Here is a 27,420-nt window from a genome sequence, read left to right on the forward strand (position 1 = left end):
TAGTCATTTGTGTAAGGTGGCGCTCCAGTTTCGTATTTTGCATAAGATTTTTAAAGAAAAGAGTTTCCCAAGTTTTCCTCACTGGTTGTACTGGCTATTTCAAAAAGACCTTGTATATATAAGGTATTATTAAAAGAACTTTTAATTAACTTTATGTTGGTGTATGATTAATAGATGTAATTTGGGTTGTAGAGTATACAGCTTGGCCTTAGATGTTCGCCTATCGAAAAATTGCTAGCTCCGCATGATCATTTTATATTCATGTATTTCAAAGGAAATTGTATAAAAAAATTTTTAAAAAATAAAATAATTTTAGAGCCGATGACTTTGAAGTACATTTGATATATTTTTAATTCATTCATTGCACGTTCAGACGCTGATATTTTCTTGTCTGGCGAAACTTATTTAAAAATTTATTTTAACATTTAATTTTTTAAAAAAAACTGCTACAGATAGTTTTCTTTAGACGAATTCAAGCTGATTTTGGAGTGCAAGGGAGCAGTCATTTTGGTTACCTGTGTGCTTAGATCATGTATAATTTTAAAAAGTTCGATATCCAAAGAAATTTCAGCAACAGTACATGAAAGTAATATAGAGGTATGCCAACAGTCTCTCCATTGTGCAAGTCAAAATGCAAACAACTTCACCTTTCAAACGTCACTCTCTCAGAAGTACTATTTGAAGAGCACCCTATAGGATTTCGACCCAAGGAACATAGATATCATGTTAGACGTCCTACATTGTGCTATTTAATCGTAGCAGCAATAAACAGCATATCAGGGTAGACCAATTATATTGTACTTACTAATAGTAGCTGCACTATACAAACTGTGCTTCCACATGAATATACATCCAAACCGTGTCTGCCAAAACAAGTCTACTCATTTGTGAATGAATATTGCGGCAATTAAGCGTAAGATTACGTATAACAATGCGGTCATTCATAACTGTCTGAAATAGCACTCTTTATGGACACAAATGCACGTTACGATGGTAATGAGAATAGCCATGCCGTAAGCGTTCTCAAAAGGACTATGTGAATTAATCCAGATCAACCGACTTAGCAATATGCAAATCACCACTACATTTCCATCATTCTTTCCTATTAGGTCCTATGCACCTGTTTAGAATGGACTTCGTGCAACCTATTCCCTTGGTAGGAGGCTGATTTTGCACCTACATGTTTATTAGTTATACATTAATGGTAATTTTTGCATTTAGCTTAAGTTATACCTGCCATCATTAAATTTGGCGAGCGGACGCATCAGCAACTCTTAGTACGCCACTGTAATCCACATTTCACGCTTCACAGACCTTGATAAAAATTGTTTTTAGCCTGCTTTCATGTTCTGTTCATGCTAAAGTCATAAATGGACAGCATTGTGCCAGCAAAAAACGGAATATATAGTACAAATTGAAAAATAATATTTATTAATTTTTGTAATTAAGAAAACTTTTAAACTTTAGATATATAAAAAAAGAAACTTTACTTGGAAGAAAGGGGCAAATATTTCATTATCAAGATGACATTTAGGCTGAATTTCGTTTCTTTTCTTTCCGTTTTTGTGTGTGCAAGATATTCATTATTTATAATGGCTTCTGGATAATACTGCAGACCATGTAGAGGTGGGCTGTATAATCAAGATGCAAGGTTAAATGGGATGTTCATGGATTGTCCATACATCTCAGATCGCATAAGGTCTCTATCACAGTCAAAATCTTACAATTTAAGCCAAAAGCCGTAAAGTCTTTGTGCAGTTTGCCTACTCCATGCTATAAGACACTTTCTTGGATCAGCCACAGGTCCATCAATTCACATAGTGCCCAGTTCAGTAACAAAAGTACACACATGATACTGAGTCACTACATTCTCGTTCCTTCGTCAAGCAAATGGAATATGCATTTAGTGATCAAATCACAGTCAGTACGTTCTGCGAGCACGGTGAAGCTAAATTTTGTATAATCATCACCCGTTTCATTTCAAATTCAACAGCAGGTGTCGGCGTTGCCACATTCACCAAAACGAGGTGAAATATACTCACAAGTTCCACAGTCTTTGCTAGATCTCACTAACATGAGAAGATTGTTCCTTCCTATCGTCACTTGAGGAAGTCTTTCGCTCGTTGCCACACGAGTTTCGCTCTCCTGCTCCGTCAACAGCTTGGTACAGAGTTGCAGCATCTGTTGACATGCTAATCACCAACGATTAACCGGCGTTCAATTGTTATCGCTGTCGGGTTGAGTATCTTTCTTCGAAAAACTGCATTCGTATAGCATCCACGAGAATAGCGAAATCCTTTCAAGTAAGCACATCAGATGCCATCTTGGACGGTGGAATAAGAAACGGTTTTATAGAATACGTTTCCTATAACATGCCACTAACATAAGGAGTTTGAAAGTTATGGACGATAAAATGATCCTGTTCCGTCAATATCTGACTCTGCTATCTGAATCTGACCACATCTGGTCAGTAACGAAGCCGATCCTACCTGTTATGTTAACATAAATATGGACAAACTTTTATCACCATCCCGTATGTCCTAAAAAATTATGTGCACTGACACTCTTGACACTTAGTCTACCTATAGTGCCACCATGCGCACAGCTCGCTCCATGGCTAGTTGTGCCACAATTGCCTAATAAGGAAACTTCTCGTTGGAAACATTCCTGAAGATCTATTACAAGTTAATAGCCATGGTTCTCGATAATCAATGTAGATAAAAGCACGGATAAGGGGTCGTTCCACCCCAATTTCTCTCCATGCCGTAAGCTATAGATTGCTCACGGTCGATACTGAACCAAAATCTAGCTTTCAAATATGCATGAGGGGACTGCTTACGATAATCTAATATCATATATTCCGTCCCCACCCCATCTTTACACAGCCCCGTAATGGGGAAATACATCCAGTTGATGGATATCTACTGTATAGTACCATCGCAGTCCCATGCCATTCTATGACCAGATAGTGCCTTTGTGCCAAGTTAATATCATGGACCCAGGGAGTCCAATAGCTTAAGTTTTTGCAAAGAACCGTCTCTCAGCCCGAGGATCCTTTGTCGTCGTGGTTTACTCATTTGGACAGCTGACAAATCACCAATTTATGAGGTCATTATAATGATACTGTTATCCCAATGGCAGCTGAAACTTGGCTCCTTGGATCCAACATTGCATATGAGGTCCCATCTCAGGAATGGGAGAAGCTGACTTGGATTAGGTGGAGTGATCTTTTGTCTTCGAGTTTACAGTTTGTACGGACACGAGTACTCCGGGCTGGGGTGCATATCTCCAATTACTCCATTAAGCCAGTGGACAGCGCTTCAATCAAGATCATCTATTGGATATCAAATTCTGGAGATAAAAGCAATACAAAAAGCATTCCATCGTGGCAGGATAATCTACATAGAAGGGCATTCTCATTTTGTGCGATATCTCCACTACTGTGACTTATCATTGGAGGCAATGGGGAACGAAGACGCTGACCTCCGCGTTCTTTTTGAATATATACGCTGATGTCTTCAATGTCAAAGCCATGGACAGGTTCGTCAGAACGGTAGCTTTACCTATCGGTTTTCACTCGCATAAGTGCCCGCTGAGATCGACCAGTGGCGGATCTATTGGCGTCAAGGGATTTGCAAAACTTTCAAATTTTGTCTCCCAGCCCTTGGTCTAAAGACTTGGGAAGTCGACGCTCTCTCCATATACTGGAAAAGTTGGACGTATATGCCCATTCTCCATGACTCCTGCTTCCGAACATAATACAGAGCATAACAGATAATCGCTTCATCCTGATTGTTTCCTTCAAATGGGAAAATTGTGGCTTCAGCTTGAGGTATATATATATATATATATATATATATATATATATATATATATATATATATACACACACACACACACACACACACACACATAATGATGTTCTTTTATCTTTAAACTGGCTTTGACAATCCTCTTTCGGCAATATTTTGAGTCAAATACTTCCATTTTCTAGTCTTTAATCTAAGTAACGTCAAACGTATTCATTGGATTTATTTTCAAGCAAATCGGAAACCTTTTTGTTAAAGAATTACTTTCTTTCATTGTAATGTATCTTTGTTTCATGTGTATTTATAGCGCACTGTGTATCGTCTGACACATTTTCATTTTTATTTTCCAGCTCAAGCATATTTAAAGGACCTTTAATACTGTCAGCATTTAAAGGACCTTTAGTACCGTCAACATTTATTGGTATCCACAGTTCTATTTACTGCATGTCAACAACATCCATCCGTTATATGTCACCTACGTATTTAATATAAACAGTTTTTAAAGAAAGTATTTCATTCTTTCTTTGTTTAATGTGTGGGCAGACTATTCATTTAATAATTCTTTCAACTGATCGTATTTTTCCCCCCGTTTAATCTGCATACAAATCTAGAGAATAATATACGCCTGATAATTTTGTATTGTGATCGACAAGCCAACAGGACGACCGTCTACAGCGTGTACTCCTATTTTTAATAATTGCAACGTTTCTTCAATTCTAGAACTTCTTGAAGTTGCTAGAACTGATATTTCACATGGAACGCTATGTGTGATGCTTAGCTTAGTGCATGGAAGACGTTCCCTTGGCCTGACATAATTCACTCTCACTTTCATGGACAAACAAGAGCTGTCTGTGGTGTAAAAAAGTTAGAAAATTAAACTCAATCGCAACCACGGGTTCTACTCATCTGGAAATTAAGCCACTTCAGGTATAATGATTTCAGACTGACTTCAAATTCTGCAGCTCATGTTTCTAAAACAACTACTTCATAATAATGTCTCCATTTATTAATTTAAATCTAACTTTGTTCTCCATATAGTCTGTCTGTTGTTGAAACATTTTACACTGACCTTGTGAAATTTATGAGATCTGCGAGCTGTACTTTAAATTGGTCCAGCCATATACAGTTTTATGAATTTAATCTTAGCAAAGAGGTAATTGTTTCCAGAGATCTCGGAAACACTTAATCACGCGTATTTGGACACAAGTTGTCATTTTCATGGACAAACAAGAGTTGTCACTGGTGTAAGAAGATGGAAAATTAAACTCAATGGCAAACATTAGTTCTACTCATCTGGAAATTTAGCCACTTCAGGTATGACCAATATGATTCTGGTAGGGGACTGCAACTTTTGCTGGTAGGACTCCTGTTCCCCCCCCCCCCAATAAGAGTCCTGGACTCCTAGTTTTAAAATCCTAGCGAGACCTCTGGTTTCAAGCCACATACAGTACAATTTTAACCAATGTTATCATTATTAAATAAAATATATAAATCAGCATTTCGTTTTTTAAGACTTGTATGGACTTGTATGTTATTTGCGTAACATAACTAGCTTTAACCACATTTTTATCTCATTGAAACTTGTAAAGAGTTACACGTTTTCTCGTTACCGACATTCTTGCGTCATGTTAAAACTCTTCAAATATTTCTGTCTTCTCTCTTAAAACTGCTGAATTCAATACATTGCGGCTTTATACGATTTTTATGATGTGCAAGATAGCCTTTGTACTCTGCATTGCCTGTTCTCTTTTTTTTAAAACTATTTTCATAGTCTGCTTGGTGTATTTATTAAATTTTTTCTTCAAAATACTTACAAGTAGTACTGGTCAAATAATTTTCAATTTCGATTCTAACGTTCACTATTCACTATCATCTCCATTACTACATCAAAACGCAAAAGACAAAATAGGTCATGAACCGTTCCATTTACACTATTTAAGTGGTTATATTTCCATGTCGTGTACAAACACACACACACGCACACGCACGCATATAAATGGAGAAGTTTAGTTGTTTGCTGGTGTTTTCACGCCACCACATGCATTAGACTTTCGGTAAAAAAAAGTTGCACAAAATGAAAATTATGTGTACAATTTACGCCTTACAATACACACATAGATGATCACAAGTAAATGAAGTCGCAATGTTAGAGTGTGAACACTTGGTGTAAGATTTACCCATCTAGCCGAGGGGGTGAAAAACTACAACAACCACATTGTAACTCAGCCTCGTGTGCGGGTGGCGGGCGTAGCGTTAGAGACATTTATCCCCCATATGTGTGGATATGACAGGAAATCTAACTCTCAGGGAGTAATATCGTGATTCAAATTCCCTTTCCTGCCTTGTACAAGAGGAATATATCCCATAATTAAATGAAAATCCCACACTTCTTAACATTTTCCAGATGACCATATGACAGTCTGAAACCAACTGCAACCAGACGACTTCGGAACAGCGCAGTTAAGATGGAACAAAATAATTCACAGGTACCATGTGCCATATCATAACTTTCTGGCATCGATTTGTGGTCATTTTTGTCCAGTACTATGATAATTACACGTGATGTTTAAAATATGTATATTTCATTTGAGCAAACTTGCAAAGAGTTGTATCAACCTGTCCATTAATTTCGGATCGAATCGAATCACAGCTTTCTGTTACTAATATCATAATTTTCTTCTGATAAGCATCTTTCACTTTATTTGTTATTTCCGTCCTTGTTCTTTTTACTTATGTATGTTCTTTGTATGTAATTGTTTCTTTGCATGACCTAACGAAACAATTGAGATAATCAAACTTTTTTGTAAAATTCAATAAATACTTTATTTCCCCAGAACGCAAAGTGATAATTGTAAAAGAACTTACAATATTGTGAATTCAATCCCAAATAGTCCTAAAAGCTTTTTACAAGTCCAAATGTATAAAGTTCCAACTGAATTTCAGTGGTATTCCAAACCTTAAGTTCCAATATTAAATGCGTTGATGTGCATGTAGTCTTAAACGTGGTAATGTGCCAAAGACATGAAAAGTGATGATCTACTTTCAGTATTTTGATGTATCACAATAATATAATCCAAAAGTATTTTTGTCTGAATTCATTATAATTCCAAATTAATGTTCCAGTCCAAGAATATTATTGATGAGCACCTCGTACTTCCAGTGAATAATATTTTGAATAAATAATTCCACCCAAATGAAAAACTGAACACAACAACACAACTGATTCTACTTCAAGGTGTTAATGCAAGAATTAGTAGCTCCTCAAGTAAACAACATTATATAAAAAGCCGAGACACAAAATTATAATCAGGAAGAGTGTCAAAAGTTTGTTCCTAGAACATTCTGAGTTGTCAAAATGATCAGGTCTATTATTAAAATTATAACAAAAATCATAAGAAATATTAGGTACATTAGGTTTTTCCATGGGGGAATTCCAATGTCCTCGACTCAGATTAGGATAAACATGTTTACCTTTACAGAGAAATATTAGCTATGTATCATGTTTACAAAATAAATGACATTAGTCAGGTACACAATGAATATGATTTTGGACAAGATCAAGTACAAAATACAAAATGTATTTATCATATAATCATTAAGTAAAGCCAACATATAATACAAATTAAATATATATAACAAAAGAACAAACTGTTTTTTTCTTCAAACAATATCTTACGCTTTGTAATAACCTAAACGGTTTTATTATTTCGAGACAATCTTCAAGAAATAATGAAAATCTGTCGAAAAGCATGTTTTCTAAGTAAAATCAATTATGTTTACGTTATAAAACATACATTTGTTATTATGCACACACACACACGCACACATATTTTATACATTCGGGAGAACACTTTTAATTTACGTGCTTGTGCTTGTTGAATAATTATACTAAGGAGTTAACCCAATGAACCGTTTCCACTATTTACTTAATCAGCACCCCATAATTTCTAAATGCTCAGGGTCAAATCGAATTTTTCATTATTGATCCATCATTGATGTAATCGTCTATGTAGAGAAAATCATATGAGCGGAGGCATTTATTTTTATGTTTGAAGTACATGTTTTCGATTCCGCACTTAGATTCGTGTGCTAATTTCAGTAACTGCTGCTGCAAACAAGTACGCGGATTGTTTTCAGTGTACTCAGTAAAGTGCGTTTCGTGAAGGTAGACACTGAATTTGTCACTTTGAATCCACAAACTTAAGGGTGTGTACTGATTAGTTTCTTTCACCACTTCGTCAATCCTATGCTGGCATAGCTGATCGTTCTCTTGGTACGATCACGAATTTGATATAAAAATGGCGCCAAGGTTCCTGCGGGCTCAGATATGTTAAATATACCCGATGTGTCCTCCTGCATGTCGTTAGAAGTTATCAGTAGAGACTGGTGGATCACTGGTTAGTATGCTGGACTTGCTTTTGAAAGGGTGCGGGTTGGAATCCTACCATCGCATTAGCCCCTTGAAGTTTGCAGCTCTGTGTAACTGCTTTGTTGTCTAATGTGCGTGCGTGTGTGTGTGTGTGTGTGTGTGTGTGTGTGTGTGTTTGTGTGTGTGAAGGAGAGAAAGGAGATCTATGCAAAATGATCAAATCTTCTTTGAACGTTTTGATTGGTCAGTTTACAATCGGCTTACACGCCTTATAAAGAACAAAACCTTGAACTCCAATAAGCCAACATCATTATAAATACCATGTACATGTCTTAGTGCACATATATCATTGTTGACGCTTGTTCCGAACTCTGTACCTTACTACAAGTTTGAGAACAATGCAGCATTTACTTGAGAATGAGTTTAGTTCTTCAGATTTGTTACTCGTTAATACTGTAGCCAACAGTGAAGACGGCAGTCTGAAACATTTGGATTTTTGCAAACTTTCATCTTTGAAATTTGGCAATTCCGTCTTGTCCTGTGTCAAAACTTTTACTTCTTCTAAGGTAAAAACACATTGCATATTGAAAGTCTCTGCCTGTCTGTCTCTGCCTCTCTCTCTCTCTCTCTCTCTCTCTCTCTCTCAGTGGTTAGAGCGTCTGCCTCGGATGCGGGAGGTCGCGAATTCAAACCCCGGCCGAGTCATACCAAAGACTTATAAAAATGGTACTAACAGCTGCCTCGCTTGGCGTTCAGCATTAACAGGTTAGTGTTAGGACTGGTCGGCCTGGTGTCAGAATAATGTGACTAGTTGGGACATCATGCTACATGTCTGCGGCATGCTGCCTCAGTGCTAGACATCATTATAAACTGCCACACTACAGACATCGTAGCAGTGTGACTGAAAAATTGTTAAAGCTGCGTTAAAAATCAAAATCACACACACACACACACACACAAACACACACACTAATACATTTCTTTATGCGATTCAACACACAAGTCGCAAAATGTTTGCTTGTTATGCCGGCTTTTTATGATGATAATTTTATAATAGATTGTTTCGAATGTCTTTTTTATTTGCATGAAACCCATGTGCGGACTGCTGTGACAGTATTTTACATTCATATCACAGGGCCGGATCAGCGGGGTTTGGGGCACCGGTTCCGGCCTCATACCCGGCTAAAAGCAAACGTATGCACACACGAACCTAGTCACTTGTCAGTTGAAATTTGACCTACGTTTTATCCTTGCGCATGTTTATTGTGTATTATGCACACAGTTAGTTAACAGACACATCGACTTTCGCTTTGGTGCTCTTTCTATGAAAATCAATGGTCTTTTGGTCTCACTGGATAGTTTCGTATTTTGACACCTTACTAATTTTTAAGGTAGAAGGCATGAACCTAATTATCACAAGCCTAGCATTTATAAATTCACACAGAAGCTAAATCTGTAATGTGGTTTAGATTTACTTTGAGTTAGGCTTGGAAATGGGTTGGCTTGTTGGTGACTGCCTGTCACAATTAGACGAGCATTGGAGATCACTTGCGTACCTTTGGCTGCAAATGAGCAGCCGACTTGGCTTACGTATTTACGTGTCTCTGCTACAGAGGTAAATATCTACAAATCTAGATGGTTGAGGGGTGATGAAAAGTATGGTAATATGTTGTAGTACTAGTGAACTTTATTCATGCATAAGGTACATACTGATTCTTTTAGCTACCTGTCACAGGACAATATTCAAAATAGCTCTTTCCTGTCAAAAATGAATGCAAAATTTAAGGGTTGGTGGCAGCGTTGGTTCAGTATAAAAGCCACCAGTTGCATCAGGAATTAACCTGATTGCCGCAGTCAAAATCTCACATATATGCTTTATACAAAAACCATTAATTTGTTTTTATTTGTATCTTCAGTGTAAAATTATTCTCATTTTTCTGTAATAAGTCATTGTTGGATGAAAATTCACCAGATAAACTGTCCAGTGAGACCTTTGAAGTTTTGGACCCCCACCCCGAACACTTGACCTGATCCGGCCCTGTTTCACAGGGAGTATGTACGTAGATTATAAATATATCATGGATATAGCCAGAATCTATTGTAATATTATAATCTGTATAATGTGCCAATGTGGTTCTGTGAGAATGCTTGCCAGTAGCTTCTAGTGGGTCGGTGGTTCTTTCCGGGGTTTCCCCGGGTTCTTCCTCCACCATTTATACTGGTTGCCATGTATAGCCTATCCTGTACTGAAAAATGCCGTTAAACCCTACAACACAGCAACGTTTATATATTGTATTTCTATATGCATATACATTCCTTTCCAATTACGGCTTGCACAATTGAAAGGGACCAAACCATAGCGCTCTCGCACAGTATGAAAGTATTAAATGACTGACCGCTCCTATGGCCTAGTGGTTAGGGTGTCCGCCTCGGATGCGGAAGGTCGTGGGTTCGATCCCCGGCCGAGTCATACCAAAGACTTGCCCAAAAAATTGTACTAACAGCTGCCCCGCTTGGCGCTCAGCATTAAAAGGTTAGTGTTAGGACTGGTCGGCCTGGTGTCAGGATAATGTGACTGGGTGGGACATCATGCTACATGTCTGCGGCATGATGCCCCCGGCTAGACATCACTATAAACTGCCACGCTGCAGACATCGTAGCGATATGAGGAAAAGTTTTAAAGCTACATTAAAAATCCAAATCACACACGCACATTAAATGACTGGTGAAGGAAATAAAAACTAATATATATATATATATATATATATATATATATATATATATATATATATATATATATATATATATATATCTGGCTGCATCTTTTTAGTCTGGTCTTATTCTGGAGAGCCCTGTAACCTGAAACTGTTTATATCGTAATAATAAATCTAAACGACCTCACATCTCTATTTGCCTGCCACAACCAGTTTTATCTTACAACAAAGCATGACTTTAGACGATGACGTGCGAATTACTTTTGTAGAAATCAGGACCGTGTCAAATGTAATACTATTCCGTGATGGGAAAATCTTAACCGAAATTAACTTCTCGTGTGTGTCTTCTTTGAACGTTTTGATTGGTCAGTTCGCCATTGGCTCTTACTCGCCTTATAAAGAACAAGACCTTGAACTCCGATAAGCCATCGTAAATATACTTCTAAATATCATGTACATGTCTCTGTGCATATATATATATATATATATATATATATATATATATATATATATATATATATATATATATATAATTGTTGACGCTTGTTCCAAACTTTGTACGTTACCACAAGTTTGACAGGGATTATGTACGTGGATTATAAAAAAATAACGGGTATAGCCGTAATCTATTGTAATGTTGTAATCAGTATACTGTATATATGCAGGGCCGGCGCTACCATATAGGCAAAAATAGGCAGCCGCCTAGGACGCTGATTTCAAGGGGGCGCATTTTTAAAAAAATGTATTGTTTATAAATTTTGAAATTGATATTTCGGGGGGGGGGGTGCGCCAGAATCTAACCTTGCCTAGGGTGCCAGATAGTCTGGCCGGGTCTGGCGCCGGCCCTCTATATATGTATGTATGTATGTATGTATGTATGTATGTATGTATGTATGTATGTATGTCAGAGGTGTTACAAATCCCGTCGACTTGCTGTCATCCATAGCAGAAACTATTTCAAACACTAACGTATACCATAGCAGAAACTATTTCAAACACTAATGTATACCAATCGTCTATCTGCCGTAAGTACTTGTGAAGATGCATCATTTTATTGTTCATGGGCGTGATAGCCAGGTGCTCACACTCGTACATAAGTATAAGTACCGACCAGCTGAAACCTCAACAAATCTTTTTACCCTATAGCTCATAAATAAATATAAATAGAGGTTACTGCAACCACATAAATATTAACCTCAAAACTCATAAATAAGCTTAAGTACCGGACTCCTGATACCTCATAAATCTTTCTTGAAAGCTCATAAATGAATATAAGCATTGGCTTTCTGAAACTTTATAAATCTTTGTTTGAAAGTTCATACATAAATGTAAGCACCGACCTCATGAAATATGAAATATTTTCCTGAAAGCTCATACTTAAATATACGTAACGAGCTCCTGAAACCTTACAAATCTTTACCTGAGAATTCATAACTAAATATAAGTACCGACCTCCCGAAACCTCATAAATCATCATATGAAAGCTCATAAGCATCGACTTCCTGAAACCTCCTACGTCTTTACCTGAAACGTTATAAATAAGTATAAGCACCGATCTCCTGGTACCTCGTAAATATTTACCTAATAATTAATTCAAAATAATATAAGCACCGACCTCCTGGCACCTCGTAAATATTTATCTAACAATTAATTCAAAATAGTATAAGCACTGACCTCCTGAAACCTCATAAATCTTAACCTGAATTATTACCTGAGACCTCATAAATAAGTATATAAATACGGACCTCCTGAAACAACATAAAATTTTACCAATAGGTATAAGTACCGACCTCCTGAAACTTCATATATCTTTATCGTAAGGCTCATAAATAAATATAAGCATCAACCTCCTGAAACCGCATAATCTGTAAATGAAATTTCATACATACAAGCACCGAACTCCTGCAATCTCCGTCGCATGACTGTTTTTCCTTGAGGGTGATTTCTCCTGTGTTCTAGTTGCCGATTACCGATGATATACGATTTGGTTTTCATGATGCGTATTTTCGGACATCAGTTAGAAAACGTTTTCGTTCGTTGCAGTGGACATTTTGCATCTCAGGATTTTTATTATAAAAATAACGATAACCCCATTTTTAGAAACTCGTGGAAGAAAATGGCTACCGTGTACATGTTTCACAGAGGAAATATAGCAGGATATCACATATAATATGGAAAAGAACAACAACAACAAAAATGGATTGTCAATTGTGTTATTTTATATAACATATTGGAAAAGCAAACTCACTTGTTGTAAGAAACAATGACCAGAGTTCAAAAGACAAAATAGACTTCTTTCGTAAGTGCAATAGAGCTTCGGTTATCTGAACATCAATTGATTTTAAGTTCATCCTAGCCACCAGCATATATCTCAACATTTGCAATGTACATAATACATGATCGTTCGACTGCTCCGTGGCCTAGTGGTTAGAGCGTCCGCTTCGGATGCGGGAGGTCGTGGGTTCGATCCCCGGTCGAGGCATACCAAAGACTTACAAAACTGGTACTAACAGCTGCCTCGCTTGGCGCTCAGCATTAAGAGATTAGTGTTAGGACTGGTCGGCCTGGTGTCAGAATAATATGACTGGGTGGGACATCATGCTACATTTCTGCGGCATGATGTCCCAGTGCTAGATATCACTAAAAACTGTCACACTGGAGACATCGTAGCGATATGACTGAAAAATTGTTAAAGCTACGTTAAAAATCCAAATCACACACTCACTCACACACACACACACACACACACACACACACGATCTTTCGAACTCCGATGAGTTTGGGATAATTGTACTCTATTACACTATATAGTGTCTCGATACATATATGATATATGCATTGCTTATAGCCATTAAAAATATTACTTCACGTTTGCTGAACTAGCTATTCCTATTTATTTAAGCGCATTCTTGGTGGCTCATGTGTCGATTGTTGATGTGGACTTTAATGGTGGAGGAAAACACATAACCCTTGGATGGGCAAGTGCCCAACTTTGCACGTGTTGGAACCTAGTATCTAACCGGTGTGGATCGCAAAGGTTGAAAACTAGCTATTACGACGGAGTTCATATCTTTTTACAGTTGGAGTTATCGCCCTTGTTCGAGAAGCCCGTGCAGAAACAGTACTCCAGAAAAGAGGTGTCCAACCACTGCGATTCTAGTTCCTGTTGGATTGTGTTGGACGATAAAATCTACGACGTCACAGAATTCCTTTCCAAAGTATGTCAATCATACACCCTGGTCTTGATGTTTTCCAAATGCATGTACGTCATGAGACAAGAAATAACATTATTCTTAGCTTGGCTCGTCGTTATTTTAATAATAAGAATGATCTTTATAGACAATCTGATTAAAATGGAGACCTTCGACGTAACTGAGATCTAATAGGCACTGATTTAAAGTTCATGTTCTGATTGCAGTTCAAATTTCTAGTGCACTTAGCTTTCGTAACACATCAGATAAATTGTATTTTACTTTAGGGATACGTTTCGTTCGCAGCAACATGTTACGATTGACATTTTCTTTTTACTTAAAGGTCACTGGCCACATATATTGTACAAACGTGTGATATTATTATAGTCCTAAACAAAACGCATTTGTTATTTATGCACACCATACAAATGTTTCATTAGATTTAGAAATCCGCTTTTTTAAATGAAAAAAATTATTCTGCAATCTCCGTAAACAATCGGTAGTTTCCGCGTGCAAAAAAACGGATATGACGTACATTTATCCCTTCTATTCGACCTAGCCATTCAAATGTTTAATTTCCCAACGTAAATGTCTATGTGATATATCTTACGATCGTGCTTTTGTACAGCAATTATGGTGCACAGTGTTGCATATGGATGTAACCAAAAGGATGATGATGGGAAAAAGTGGATTCAAGCTTTGGGATCAAATAGGGTGAGGGATGGGAGAGTTGTATCATTTATGCTGGATTATATAGTCAATTTGGCCCAAAGACAATTCGGCTCAATTCGAAAGACCATTCGGCCCAGTTCGAAAGACAATATTTATCTTGCTCGTCCTAATTAAAATATTTATATATATTTTGTATGCTAATAATATACGCATCTGCACAATGACATTCTGAATTTATGTCTTCCGGTCAAATTATCAATACTGATTTATAAAACAATAATAATTAACAGATAATATTCTACAGAATACGTATACATTTTTCTAACAGTAGCGTACATGAGATGTTATACCAAATGTATTTAATTTTAGGTTTCATGTTGTAACACTGCTGCATATAATACACACTCGATTACAGATGAAAGAGAGAGAATAATGCTGAGCATTTTGTCAGTGTTTAGTTGCTGCAATATGAAGTTCTTACCAGTTAATTTTATGGTTTGTTTTTATTGTTCAAGTTGTCTTAGTGTGTGCGCACGTAAATTGAAAGCTTGCAGAGGCATCACTAGGGTTTGTGTCACCCAGTAAGGTAACTCATCGTGTCACCCCCAAGGACCTCCTTCCTACACATAAATTCAAAAATGTTATAGACAGTCATGTGCAGTAACTCATGGTGTCACCCTCATGGACCCCCTTCCTGCACAAAAATTCAAAAATGTTATAGACGGTCATTTTGGCATCACTCCCTCTGATGGTGTCACCCGGTGCGGTCTGCACCCCTAGTGACGCCACTGAAAGCTTGTCATTACTAGTCAATATCGTCAATCATATTTGCTCCATTATTCCATACAAATAAGAAAGAAAAAAATCTGTGTTGAATTTGTGCCTCCTCCCCCCACCCCCGCACGGTACAAAAAATTTATAAACATACTTATTTGAAAATACAATGAAAGAAACTAACCTTGCATTGTTATAATTTATTCCTTCTTTTTTCATCATGCGAAATTTATTTTAAAAAAATATATCCACGAACTCTGTTTATGTAGCGGATGCCGGTTTGCGTATTCATCCTTTCTGTAGCGTGTATCGCTTATGTTAAATAACAAAATAGCAAAAGAGACGAAAATATCACCCGATTGCTTGAATGTACTTGCCATTCACGAATAAGTTACAAGATGCAAACTGACCAAGATTATATTGTATCCAGGTTAACTATACGACATAAAAAAACATTCATAATCTTTTCGCTAGCATGAGTTACAAAAGTATTATTAAAGAATATTATTGTTATGTATACTATTTGCCCTGCAAACGTCAAGTATGATTACATATGGCAAACAAATAGAAGCCCGGGTGATGAATAAACACAACTGGCAGCGAGCAATAAACTCCTTGCTTAAACTTACGGACAGGTTATCAAATACAAAGCTTATTTTATTACAAAGCAAATCAACCCCGGAAACTGACTTTGGTATATTTTAAGTGTGCCCATTTTTTTCTTATGAAGTCGGCCGACGTAAGGAAGCCAAGTTTGGTTCCTTTGGATTCTTTTAATTGTGCCGATTTCTTTTTTTTTATAAGGTCGGACGACATAGGGAAGCCAGCATTGATTCATTTTTACCTGTATTAACGGGAATTTTCAAAATAAATTGAAACAATGGAACAGTTTTGAAAGTGACACAATCTAGTGCGCCTTGCGCGCATATCGATATACGGCTGAACAGTAAATTAGTTTTCAGTAGTTTCCTCTAAATATTTCCTCCACATAGTTTACAGTGTTTTATTTTTCGACAAGAAGAAGTATGCACTTCTTCTTGTGATATAAATGTACGTCATTTCCGGTTGGCGTCCTCTATAGGTGGGAAATCGTAGCTAAGGGGAAGTAACACCGTTGTATACTTATATTTCGCGTAATTAAATTATTTCTTCTTTACACTTGATTATTGTGTTGTTCTTTTTGTGCGAGTATAGCTACCTTTAATCATGCTATGCAAATCTGATGTAAAAAAAAAAAACCAATGTTGAGAATCGGCGGTGACATTTAAGCGGAACGAAAGCTGTAATTTGTTTATAGGATAACCAGAAAGTCAACATCACGTGACCTTACATCAGTGTTTGTATGATTTACGTATTGACGAGAAGATCTCGACTTTAATTATGTTGCTTATAGTACCAAAAACGATTTTTCGTAAATGAAAAACCGTTTTTTCTAAATGAGATATTACCAAAAAAAATTGTTTTTAATTTTTCTTTCTCGAATTATCTATATGTTATAATGGCGGTAAGCATTGGACATTACGTCGACATAAATTACAATTCTGAAATTACCTTGTCTGTGCAGGACAGAATAAATGCGTGAGGTTGTAATTATTACTGCCCCTGATAATGTAACTTTGTTTTCTATTCCAGAAATCGATCAGTCTACATAAACATATGCATGAAATCTCAGTCATGTATTGTTCTCGGGGGATGACACATAGTAGGAATTTTAATTAATACTTTAGAATATTTCCAGAAATTCTGCAGCATTTTGCTCGAACGATTTTCCAGCGGCATATAGAATTAATGTCATCGTTATAGTTAACATCACAATATTAGCATTAATTTACCACTAATGAGACACCTCATAATTTTAGCACCCAGGCGGTCCAGACATAATTCTGGAGAATGCAGGTAGAGACGCGACGGTACCATTCAAGGACAAAGGCCACTCGGTGGAAGCCATCAATCTGCTGAACAAGTACTATATTGGAGATCTGATTGTGGTATTATGATACTAAATTTAAAGTACTGCATATTAAATAAAGTCGATTGTACAACATGTCGCAACTTACGTTCTTAACGGACCAATTAAAGTCGATTGTACAACATGTCGCAACTCAGGTTCTTAACGGACCAATTGAAGGCGCGGGTTGGCCCTTGTAGTGTTAAGTACAGGAAATAGGAAACCCGGGTGAACCACCAACCTTGTATGGACAGCAACGTACCACTGCTGGCACAGAAAATCAAACCCAAGCTCGCAGAGGTGCAAAGAGTGTGTACTACCACTACGCTATACAGTCCCCGTAGTATACAAAGTTACACTCCAATGAGTTATGTTAACGTAGTATTAAGAAGCTAGCTTATTACAGGGGCCCCGAGTGGTCTAAAGCGCTCTCCGTTACGGTCACTGTCATCTCATCTCTGTCTACGTGGGTTCGAGTCTTGGATTCGGCCAATGTGGTTATGTGAGAAAGCGTGCCAGTAGCTTCTCGTGGGTCGGTGGTTCTTTCCAGGTTTTTTTTTCCGGATTCTTCCTCCACCATTAATGCTGGCCGCCATGTATAGCCTATCATGTGCTGAAAAATGGCACTAGATCCTACTACAACAACAACTCGCTTATTACCGTGCGATTAACTCGTGCGCTTCCCGATGTCCTTATGCTTGTTGTGCAACGGTCAATGGTCGTCTCCATGTAGTTAATAATTATGAGGCGCCGTAGCGGACAAAAGCTGGTCCAATGAGAAAGCTGCAATTGAAATTTTGATATGACGTAGGTCGAGAAATCCAATATCACGTGTTGGAACAAATTGCATGTCATTAAAGTTCCATTTTCTAGATCGATTTCATATGTCGAATCATACAGTAGTGCTTAAAAATTATATTTCCTATGTCGATGGTGGTTGAAATTTCAATATCACATGTCGAGAATCCCTAATTCACACGTATGTAATTGTTTGTGATGAAAGATTTATTTCACTTGCCGAGTATTTAGATTTCATCTGTTGAATTTCACAGCAATGAGAAGCAGCCGTTCACGAGAGCGACCTCTAACGAAGAAATTCATAGTAATTCTCTACCTGTGAATGGTAACTTTCAAACTGTAAATGCATGAAATGTAATGTCGGTTCATAATTGAGTAAACGAATGATGTATCTTAATACTCTATATTATCTTGAATTGTTAAAGTTGACATTGTGTAATGTTACTTTTAACACCAACACATCATTTCATCATATAAAAGTAACAATTCTGACAAGCGCAATAAAATGTCCAACCACCACTGTGTAATTCAACAGATACAATCTAAAACCTCAACATACGAAATGGAACCTCAAGCACAATCACTGTGATTCAACATGTTAAATTGAAACTCTCGACATTTCAACAACCGCCCCGTAATTCAGAAGATACAGTCTAAAAACTGACATTGGACATCGCATTTTCGACCAGCGCTGTGTAATTCAACAGATGAAATCTAAATACTCAGTAAATGAAATGGAACTTTCAACATAAACTCTTTGAACCAATACGTAAATTAGGAATTCTCGACGTATGACATTTAAATTTCAACCACCACCATGTAATTCAAACGATACAATCTAAAACCGCGACACAGAAAATATAACTTTCCACTACCTTTTTATAACACAATTAAGTCATCTTTTACGTGATTCATATATATATATATATATATATATATATATATATATATATATATATATATATATATGCGATCACAAAAGAGATATTAAATAAATTAAAGCAATATCATAGTAGTATTTATAGGGACGAAATTAAGTCTGTATATAATCTAATGAATGACGACAGTATAGTGATTAAAAAGGATAAGTCAAACACTATTATTATTGTGAATCAAGATGATTATGTTAAAGAAGTTGAACGTCAATTAGAAATTAAATAAAAAATTTCAACATGCATTAATGAGATAGCTAAAAGTAATAATTCCGTATGTGAGGAATTTGATACTTTCCCTCTTAACATACGTACACCTCAAAAATAATAATTCTGTATATGAGGAATTTGATACTTTCCCTCTATACATACGTACACCTCAAAAATAATAATTCCGTATGTGAGGAATTTGATACTTTCCCTCTTAATATACGTACACCTCAATTCTATATATTACCCAAAACTCCTGAAAATCCTGACCATAATTTACCTTTAAATTTTCCAGGAGGACCAATTATATCAGGTTATAATTCATATATTGAAAACCTATCCAAAGTTATTGATAGTGTTTTACAACCTTTAATGAAATCACTTCCTTCATTAATTAAAGATACAACTACTTTCATTAAAAAGTCGAAGTCTATTCCACATCTATCTGATAATTTAATTCCTGGTATCATTAGATGTAACATCACTATATACCAACATTCCGCATGCAGATGGTATTGAAGCGTGCAAATATTTTCTTGATAACATATTAACAATCCTAATAATAGCACGCTATCTAGCGAAGATATTTGTAAAATAATAAAAACTTATCTTGGAAAATAATTATTTTCAATTTAATAATACGAATTACGATTTTTAGATAACATATTTATGATCTGGAAGCATTCAACTGAAGAACTGAAAAAATGATTGATCGCCTAAATCATTTTCACCCGATGATTAAATTTACTTATACTGCATCTAGTACGCATGTTTCATTTTTGGATGTAAATGTAATAAAAATTATGATAACACTATCTCTACAAATATTATTAAAATGCATCTAATGATTTGAAGAGCAGAGCAGAAGGGACAGATAACACTTATTTTTCGTTAAGTACGCGATGAAGTTGATCAAATGGAAAAGTTGAAAAATTGTAAATTTTATAAATTTGATAAGTTATTAAGTTGAAGAAAAACAACAATAAATAAAGCCTTAACCATGTGGCTGTATCTCAGAATTACTGTATATGATCCTTGGGGCGATTCTCCAGGCGAAGTGGGGCAACTTCTCCGAACCGTTGCGAAATTTGTAAATATATGCAACAGCCGAGTCGATATCGACAGAAGCAGCTTGTCGGAGGAAAATGGCGGACGTAAACAGTGTCTGGAGGTGTGTATAATAGCGCTCGCTGATTGGTCAATCGAGCAGAATGATTGACAACTGGCGATAGGTCAATTCAACAGATACATCTAAAATCTCGACCTAGAAAATGAAACTTTAATACAACATGTGAAATTGGAATTCTCGACCGATGACATTAAAATTTAAACGGCAACATTCTGATTGGACCAGCTTTTGTCCGCTGCGGCGCCTCATATAATTCTATTAATAATTCTATGATGTTGATTCGGCCTTGTTCAGTTCAAGGACAACGCCATGACACCACCATTGAATGTTTTATTACTTAAGGCGCGAAAGAATTTGTCAATATATCTATATTTGGTTTTAAAATATCTTTCTATTCATTGATGCATAAGGTAGTTCCCTTTACAAGCCCCTGTTTTCGCGAGTTGTCGAGGCTGACCACTCGAAAGCAAATGAAAATATCACTTTAAATTCTTAATTTTTATTTATTGCCATTCTCCTAGTCATATTCATAGCTGAATTTACCTCGTGTGGGATGGGATGTGGAACAGATCTGACGCAATTCCCTCCATATCGCTAAGAAGTGACACTTGGAGGTTGAAGTCGCGGTAGTTCAGTGGTTAGCATGCCGTCCTTGGGAAACTTATTCTTTTTACCTTGGCCGTAAATATCATAATCGTTTTACTGTGTCCTTAAACAATAAATCAAACCAAACTAGAATTTGTTTTTGTTACATAAGGTTCTTTATTTGTTGTATTTAACGGCACTTCCTTTTTGCTATCTAATGTCTATGAAATTGAGTATAGTGCCTTTCTCAGGAACATATCGAAGCAGCCAACCAGGGCTGGCCTAGTTGGGTATCCAACAAGCAACCTCAGATTCCGAGTCCTGCCGGTGCTGTACCAACTGAGCTAACTCGGAGAGAGAGAGAGAGAGAGAGAGAGAGAGAGAGAGAGATTACACTTCTAGAAGGCAAAGTCAAGTTGATATAAATTACTCTCTTTTCTTCGTGTCTTTTCAGAACGATCGTCCACGAAAACACTGATGAAGATTGTTGGAATATACAAGTAGTTCCTAGTGATCAACACGCATGTAATGAATTCCCCATGGCGCGTTTTTCAACTTCCGTTGCTGTTTCTTTTTATATACATTTTATAAGGTCTTTATGTAAATATGCAGTTATATAAATGAAAGTATGATGCTTTTAACACTTAGTGATGGAAGTCCACTAGGACAGTTTACACGTAGGCAGCAGAAATAGTCGTTTGCTCCAATCTCTGTTTAAGTTCCCGCATGTTCTGTACATAACCATGGATATAAAACTGCGCATTATCTTGCCTAGCCTCTAACTAATAGAGAAACTTTTTGCATTCGAGGTCGCAAAGACGTGACCAATCTTAAAGTGTAGTTTGTTTCGTTTATTCGTTTTGTTTATATTTTTGTTGTTGTTGTCTGGTTAGAAGTTTAATGAGACAGCACACTTTCGATTATATGGTCTAAAAGTGTTCAAACGTTAACGTCACGGAGAAGGAGCCGATGTAGCATTCGTAGCAGGTGAGATTGCCCGGAAAGAATACCGGTCATTGCTTTCGGGGGCTCTGCAATTTCACACGAGATCTGACTTACAAATGTACATGAAAGATATGTGGATCATAATTAAAGGTCTACACACAAATTTCATTAAAAATTGCGCAGGAATTAACGAGGATAAAGTATGGTTGTTCAAACCCTCTTTCGTACCTAAATTTGCAGTCCATGTAAGGCTGTAGTGAAATAAAAACCTTAGGAAACTTAGAGAGATATATCCACTTTTCCGTTCCAAGGGCAGCATTTTTTGTGTTTCATGGTTCCATGATAACAAATGGCAATAAAATCTGGATGACAAGTTAGTTTTGAGGAATACTGTATTATCAAAATGTGCTATAACTGTTCTCTCTATACACGGTTCAATTGCAAACAACACAGACCCTAAGCTGCCGTCGCATAATGAGCTGGCACATCGGGGTCTATATTATTTGTTCTGCTACTTACTCCTAACTGCATTTACCCATATATGCCGGCTCATGCGACGGCAGATTTAGGTTTGTGTACTTTGCAGTTGGACTCGACGTATAGGCGAGTACATACGGTACATCTGCCTCATATTATTGCTATATTCAGATTCACTGTTTAAGTTATCTTTTGTGCTATAATATCATTTCACCGTCATGATGTCATGTTTATATTTGGTCATATTTCCTTGATTGTAAGAAATTCTTTGCATCTGCCATTAAACTACGTCATTGAAGCGACGCCGTTGCGAGTTTTGAGTTGCTTTTCATTGAAAACTTGAAAAAAACTGTCATAAATTGTTTTATTTTCCTTTGTTATTAATAAACAGGGATGCACCTTAAGTTTGAAACAAATTCTTCTTCCGACAATTTTTCATTTTTGCATGACTTTTGTAACAAGGCCAACTAACCAATTAAGTTTAGTACAAGAAATCATCCGATCCCAATTCAAAGACCTTATTTTTGGGCTCGGTCTAATACTAAAACACGAGGAAAGTAGCAATAGCGAGATTAAAATTTATCACACACAGAAATGAGGTAACAAAATCAACAACCCCGAAGGTCGTGTTAAAGACCGTCTTTGATGGATTGTGTTAAAGGCCGTCTTTGATGGATTGTGTTAAAGACCGTCTTTGATGGATTGTGTTAAAGACCGTCTTTGATGGATTGTATTAAAGGCCGTCTTTGATGGATTGTGTTAAAGACCGTCTTTGATGGATTGTGTTAAAGGCCGTCTTTGATGGATTGTGTTAAAGGCCGTCTTTGATGGATTGTGTTAAAGGCCGTCTTTGATGGATTGTATTAAAGGCCGTCTTTGATGGATTGTGTTAAAGACCGTCTTTGATGGATTGTGTTAAGGGCCGTCTTTGATGGATTGTGTTAAAGGCCGTCTTTGATGGATTGTGTTAAAGGACGTCTTTGATGGATTGTATTAAAGGCCGTCTTTGATGGATTGTGTTAAAGGCCGTCTTTGATGGATTGTGTTAAAGGCCGTCTTTGATGGATTGTATTAAAGACCGTCTTTGATGGATTGTGTTAAAGGCCGTCTTTGATGGATTGTATTAAAGGCCGTCTTTGATGGATTGTGTTAAAGACCGTCTTTGATGGATTGTGTTAAGGGCCGTCTTTGATGGATTGTGTTAAAGGCCGTCTTTGATGGATTGTGTTAAAGGACGTCTTTGATGGATTGTATTAAAGGCCGTCTTTGATGGATTGTGTTAAAGACCGTCTTTGATGGATTGTGTTAAGGGCCGTCTTTGATGGATTGTGTTAAAGGCCGTCTTTGATGGATTGTGTTAAAGGACGTCTTTGATGGATTGTATTAAAGGCCGTCTTTGATGGATTGTGTTAAAGGCCGTCTTTGATGGATTGTGTTAAAGGCCGTCTTTGATGGATTGTATTAAAGACCGTCTTTGATGGATTGTGTTAAAGGCCGTCTTTGATGGATTGTATTAAAGGCCGTCTTTGATGGATTGTGTTAAAGACCGTCTTTGATGGATTGTGTTAAGGGCCGTCTTTGATGGATTGTGTTAAAGGCCGTCTTTGATGGATTGTGTTAAAGGACGTCTTTGATGGATTGTATTAAAGGCCGTCTTTGATGGATTGTGTTAAAGGCCGTCTTTGATGGATTGTGTTAAAGGCCGTCTTTGATGGATTGTATTAAAGACCGTCTTTGATGGATTGTGTTAAAGGCCGTCTTTGATGGATTGTGTTAAAGACCGTCTTTGATGGATTGTGTTAAGGGCCGTCTTTGATGGATTGTGTTAAAGACCGTCTTTGATGGATTGTGTTAAGGGCCGTCTTTGATGGATTGTGTTAAAGGCCGTCTTTGATGGATTGTGTTAAAGGCCGTCTTTGATGGATTGTGTTAAAGACCGTCTTTGATGGATTGTATTAAAGGACGTCTTTGATGGATTGTGTTAAAGGCCGTCTTTGATGGATTATGTTAAAGACCGTCTTTGATGGATTGTGTTAAAGACCGTCTTTGATGGATTGTATTAAAGGCCGTCTTTGATGGATTGTGTTAAGGGCCGTCTTTGATGGATTGTACTGATGATGATCGTGATTTAGGAATTTAACGTAATCACACATACAGGCAACCGTTTGTTCTGTATTATCGACACCTTTTGTCCATTAACGCGAACAGATGACGAGGTCGATTACCATATGAGAGTCTGTTTTGTGGATTTAAGGGTAATCGTTTCATGCTTCGCCGAAGATGATGCAATACTGTCCATTTCTTTTGGTGGTACGATTGTTCTAAAACCAAGACATAAAATTAGGCCTGATAACGTTCACTTGTCTCGAGCAAAAATCTATGCATATTTAAACTGACCAGATGGAGTCGGACCACCAATTAATTATGTATTACCTATATCCATTTCTCCAAGCTGAACTCAAGCCAACATTCCAAAGATGCTATGATTCCTATGAGTACATTATAGTACATTAATTCACACTACAACTTGTCAGATGTTACCCTACGTTTTTAATGACAATTGAATAAAGCCTTCTGAGGTTAAGATTCCATTTCCGGGTCAGTGAAAACATGTTTCTTGACCATATTTCATACTTATTTTACCTGTGCGCGTCCACCACACTGCTTTCACAACCACAATAAAAGGCACCTTAACATAAAGAATGACTCCTTCCAAACTATTACATCGTAATAATCAATGCCTATCATGAATATTTCACCGTGATAAGCTCAGCCAAACAACACCTAAATTTAGATGGAACTGCTTGGATCCACAACCAATCGGAAACATTTTATTGTGGTCTGACCCCAGATGGTAGTCGTGATCAAACTCATTCGTAATCTGATATATGCTTACATACTAAGTTTGATCAAATACGACCAGAACTACAGCCTACAGACTGTCAGCCAGCTCAAGCAATCAGATTTGAGAAGGTATCACTTGTATGGTCAAATATCCATCATAATTCAACTCATCCGAGATCTTGATGACAGGAGCCTATATGTGCCTATATGTGTCAAAATTGGATCAGAAATAGAGCGTCTAAAGTGGTGATCAGCTCCGCTAATAAGAAGCCTGAAAGCCTCATTGATGTGTATAGTTCTTGCTTATAGTCAAAGATTAATCCGAGATGGGGGGTGGGTGAGGCCTGAGCCTGACGTCCCGCTTGCCAAAGGAAAGTAAAGCGTCTCTCATAACCTCTCCTTCCCAGGTGTAGTGATCGCCGCAGGACCACTGTCACGCTCTGCGGGGCAGGAGGTTACTTGCATATGGCCTCTCCTACACTATTGTGTCCACAGCAGCACCTTTACGTGGGTCCCCCTGTTTTAACAGAGCCTGCTGTGTGGCGCGACCGAGTGCCCGGCGGTATAACTGGGTGGGCAGACTGGGCTCATTAGCCTTGGCAGGCAACCAGTCTAAGAGAAGGGAAACTCTGACTCCAAACCCGGGCAGATGAAGCTCGTTAGCCTTGTCAGGCAATTCATCTAGGAGAATGAAACTCTGATTCAAAACGCACCAAGTCCCATCCATTCGATTATGGCTCCACTGCCTTGTGGATATCTTCGGGAGAAGGAAAGGCTACGGAAGTAAACCCAGACAGAATATCCGGAGTGGAGCCCCTAAGGCGGCTGGGGGTCGACTACGACTTCATTTCGGCAGCTCCTGCATCCAAACTGGTGCCAAATGTCACGCTCAACATTCCTTTGGACCCCACTAGCAAGGACGAGAGGGGGATCCTGACGTCTGGGCAGCCCAGGATCTCCATACTCCACGCCCAGGCTTGCGCCCTGGAGAGGACACTCAAGTCTCGCTACTGAGTGAGGAAACAAACACGGAAGCTGACAGTTTACGGGTTATAAGTACCACCCGATTGGCGTAGGGAAGGGGCGCCACGGATCAGCTTTGACGGTGGGAGGGATCATCGTGTCCCACTGGCCAACTATCGCCCGCCTCAAGCCGGGCAGCCCCCGGTCAATAAGGTGTTGACCCGCCATCGTCTGCCTGCTCCAGTGGGTGTCTGGAGCTCAGTGTGTTGTTCAGCATGACAAGCAGACGGTAATTCCACACCAGACAAAAGAAACAAGAAACCAATAAAGAAGATTCCAGCTCTTCGATTTGCAAGCTGAAATTTGCGCACCATGTATACAGGCATCTCCGACGACCTCAGAGAAGTGGAAAACACCAGAAAGACGGCCATCATCGATAGGGAACTCACCAGACTAAATATCAGCATAGCTGCCCTCCAGGAAACCAGGCTCGCCTCTAGTGGCTCCCTCAAGAGGAAAACTACACCTTCTTCTGGAAGGGTCGAGAACCTGAGGAGTCCCGCCAGCACGGAGTGGGCTTCGCCATCAAAAACAATCTTCTGGCCTCGGTTGAACCTCCCACAGGGGGCACTGAGCGTCTCGTGTCCATCCGTCTCACCACTGTTTCAGGTCCTGTCAACATCATCATTGTCTACGCCCCAACCCTCACGTCGTCAGAAGATCCGAAGGATCAGTTCTATGGGCAGCTGGATGAACAGATTAAAGGATGCCCCAAAAACGAATGCCAGAGTAGGTGCGGACCACGAGTCATGGCCTACCTGCTGAAGCTATGCACCTACCATGGACTGTGCGTCACAAACACCTTCTTCAAGTGTAAGCCACAACACAAAGTGTCATGGAAACACCCCAGATCTCATCACTGGCACCAACTCGACTTGGTCATCACCAGGCGCTCTGCCCTTAACAGCGTCCTCTCCACCAGAACCTACCACAGTGCAGACTGCGACTCCGACCATGCCCTCGTGAGCAGCAGAGTGCGATTACAGCCACACACGCTACA

General features: G+C 38.0%; 1 protein-coding gene across 1 annotated transcript in view; it reads left to right on the forward strand.

The window, feature by feature from the left end:
• LOC149787416 (cytochrome b5-like) overlaps positions 1-22,856 on the forward strand; it is a 46,279-nt gene extending 23,423 nt beyond the window's left edge. Inside the window, exons 2-5 of the mRNA XM_089978028.1 lie at positions 6,214-6,295; positions 13,973-14,110; positions 17,389-17,517; positions 21,586-22,856. Coding sequence (XP_089834154.1) covers positions 6,275-6,295; positions 13,973-14,110; positions 17,389-17,517; positions 21,586-21,609 — 312 coding nt within the window. The 5' untranslated portion in view covers positions 6,214-6,274 and the 3' untranslated portion in view covers positions 21,610-22,856. The remainder of the gene's footprint in view (positions 1-6,213; positions 6,296-13,972; positions 14,111-17,388; positions 17,518-21,585) is intronic.
• The last annotated feature ends 4,564 nt before the right edge of the window (positions 22,857-27,420 follow it).

Source organism: Sinohyriopsis cumingii, chromosome 12 (genome assembly GCF_028554795.1).
Source record: "Sinohyriopsis cumingii isolate HCF-2022 chromosome 12, ASM2855479v2, whole genome shotgun sequence".
Classification (NCBI taxonomy): domain Eukaryota; kingdom Metazoa; phylum Mollusca; class Bivalvia; order Unionida; family Unionidae; genus Sinohyriopsis; species Sinohyriopsis cumingii.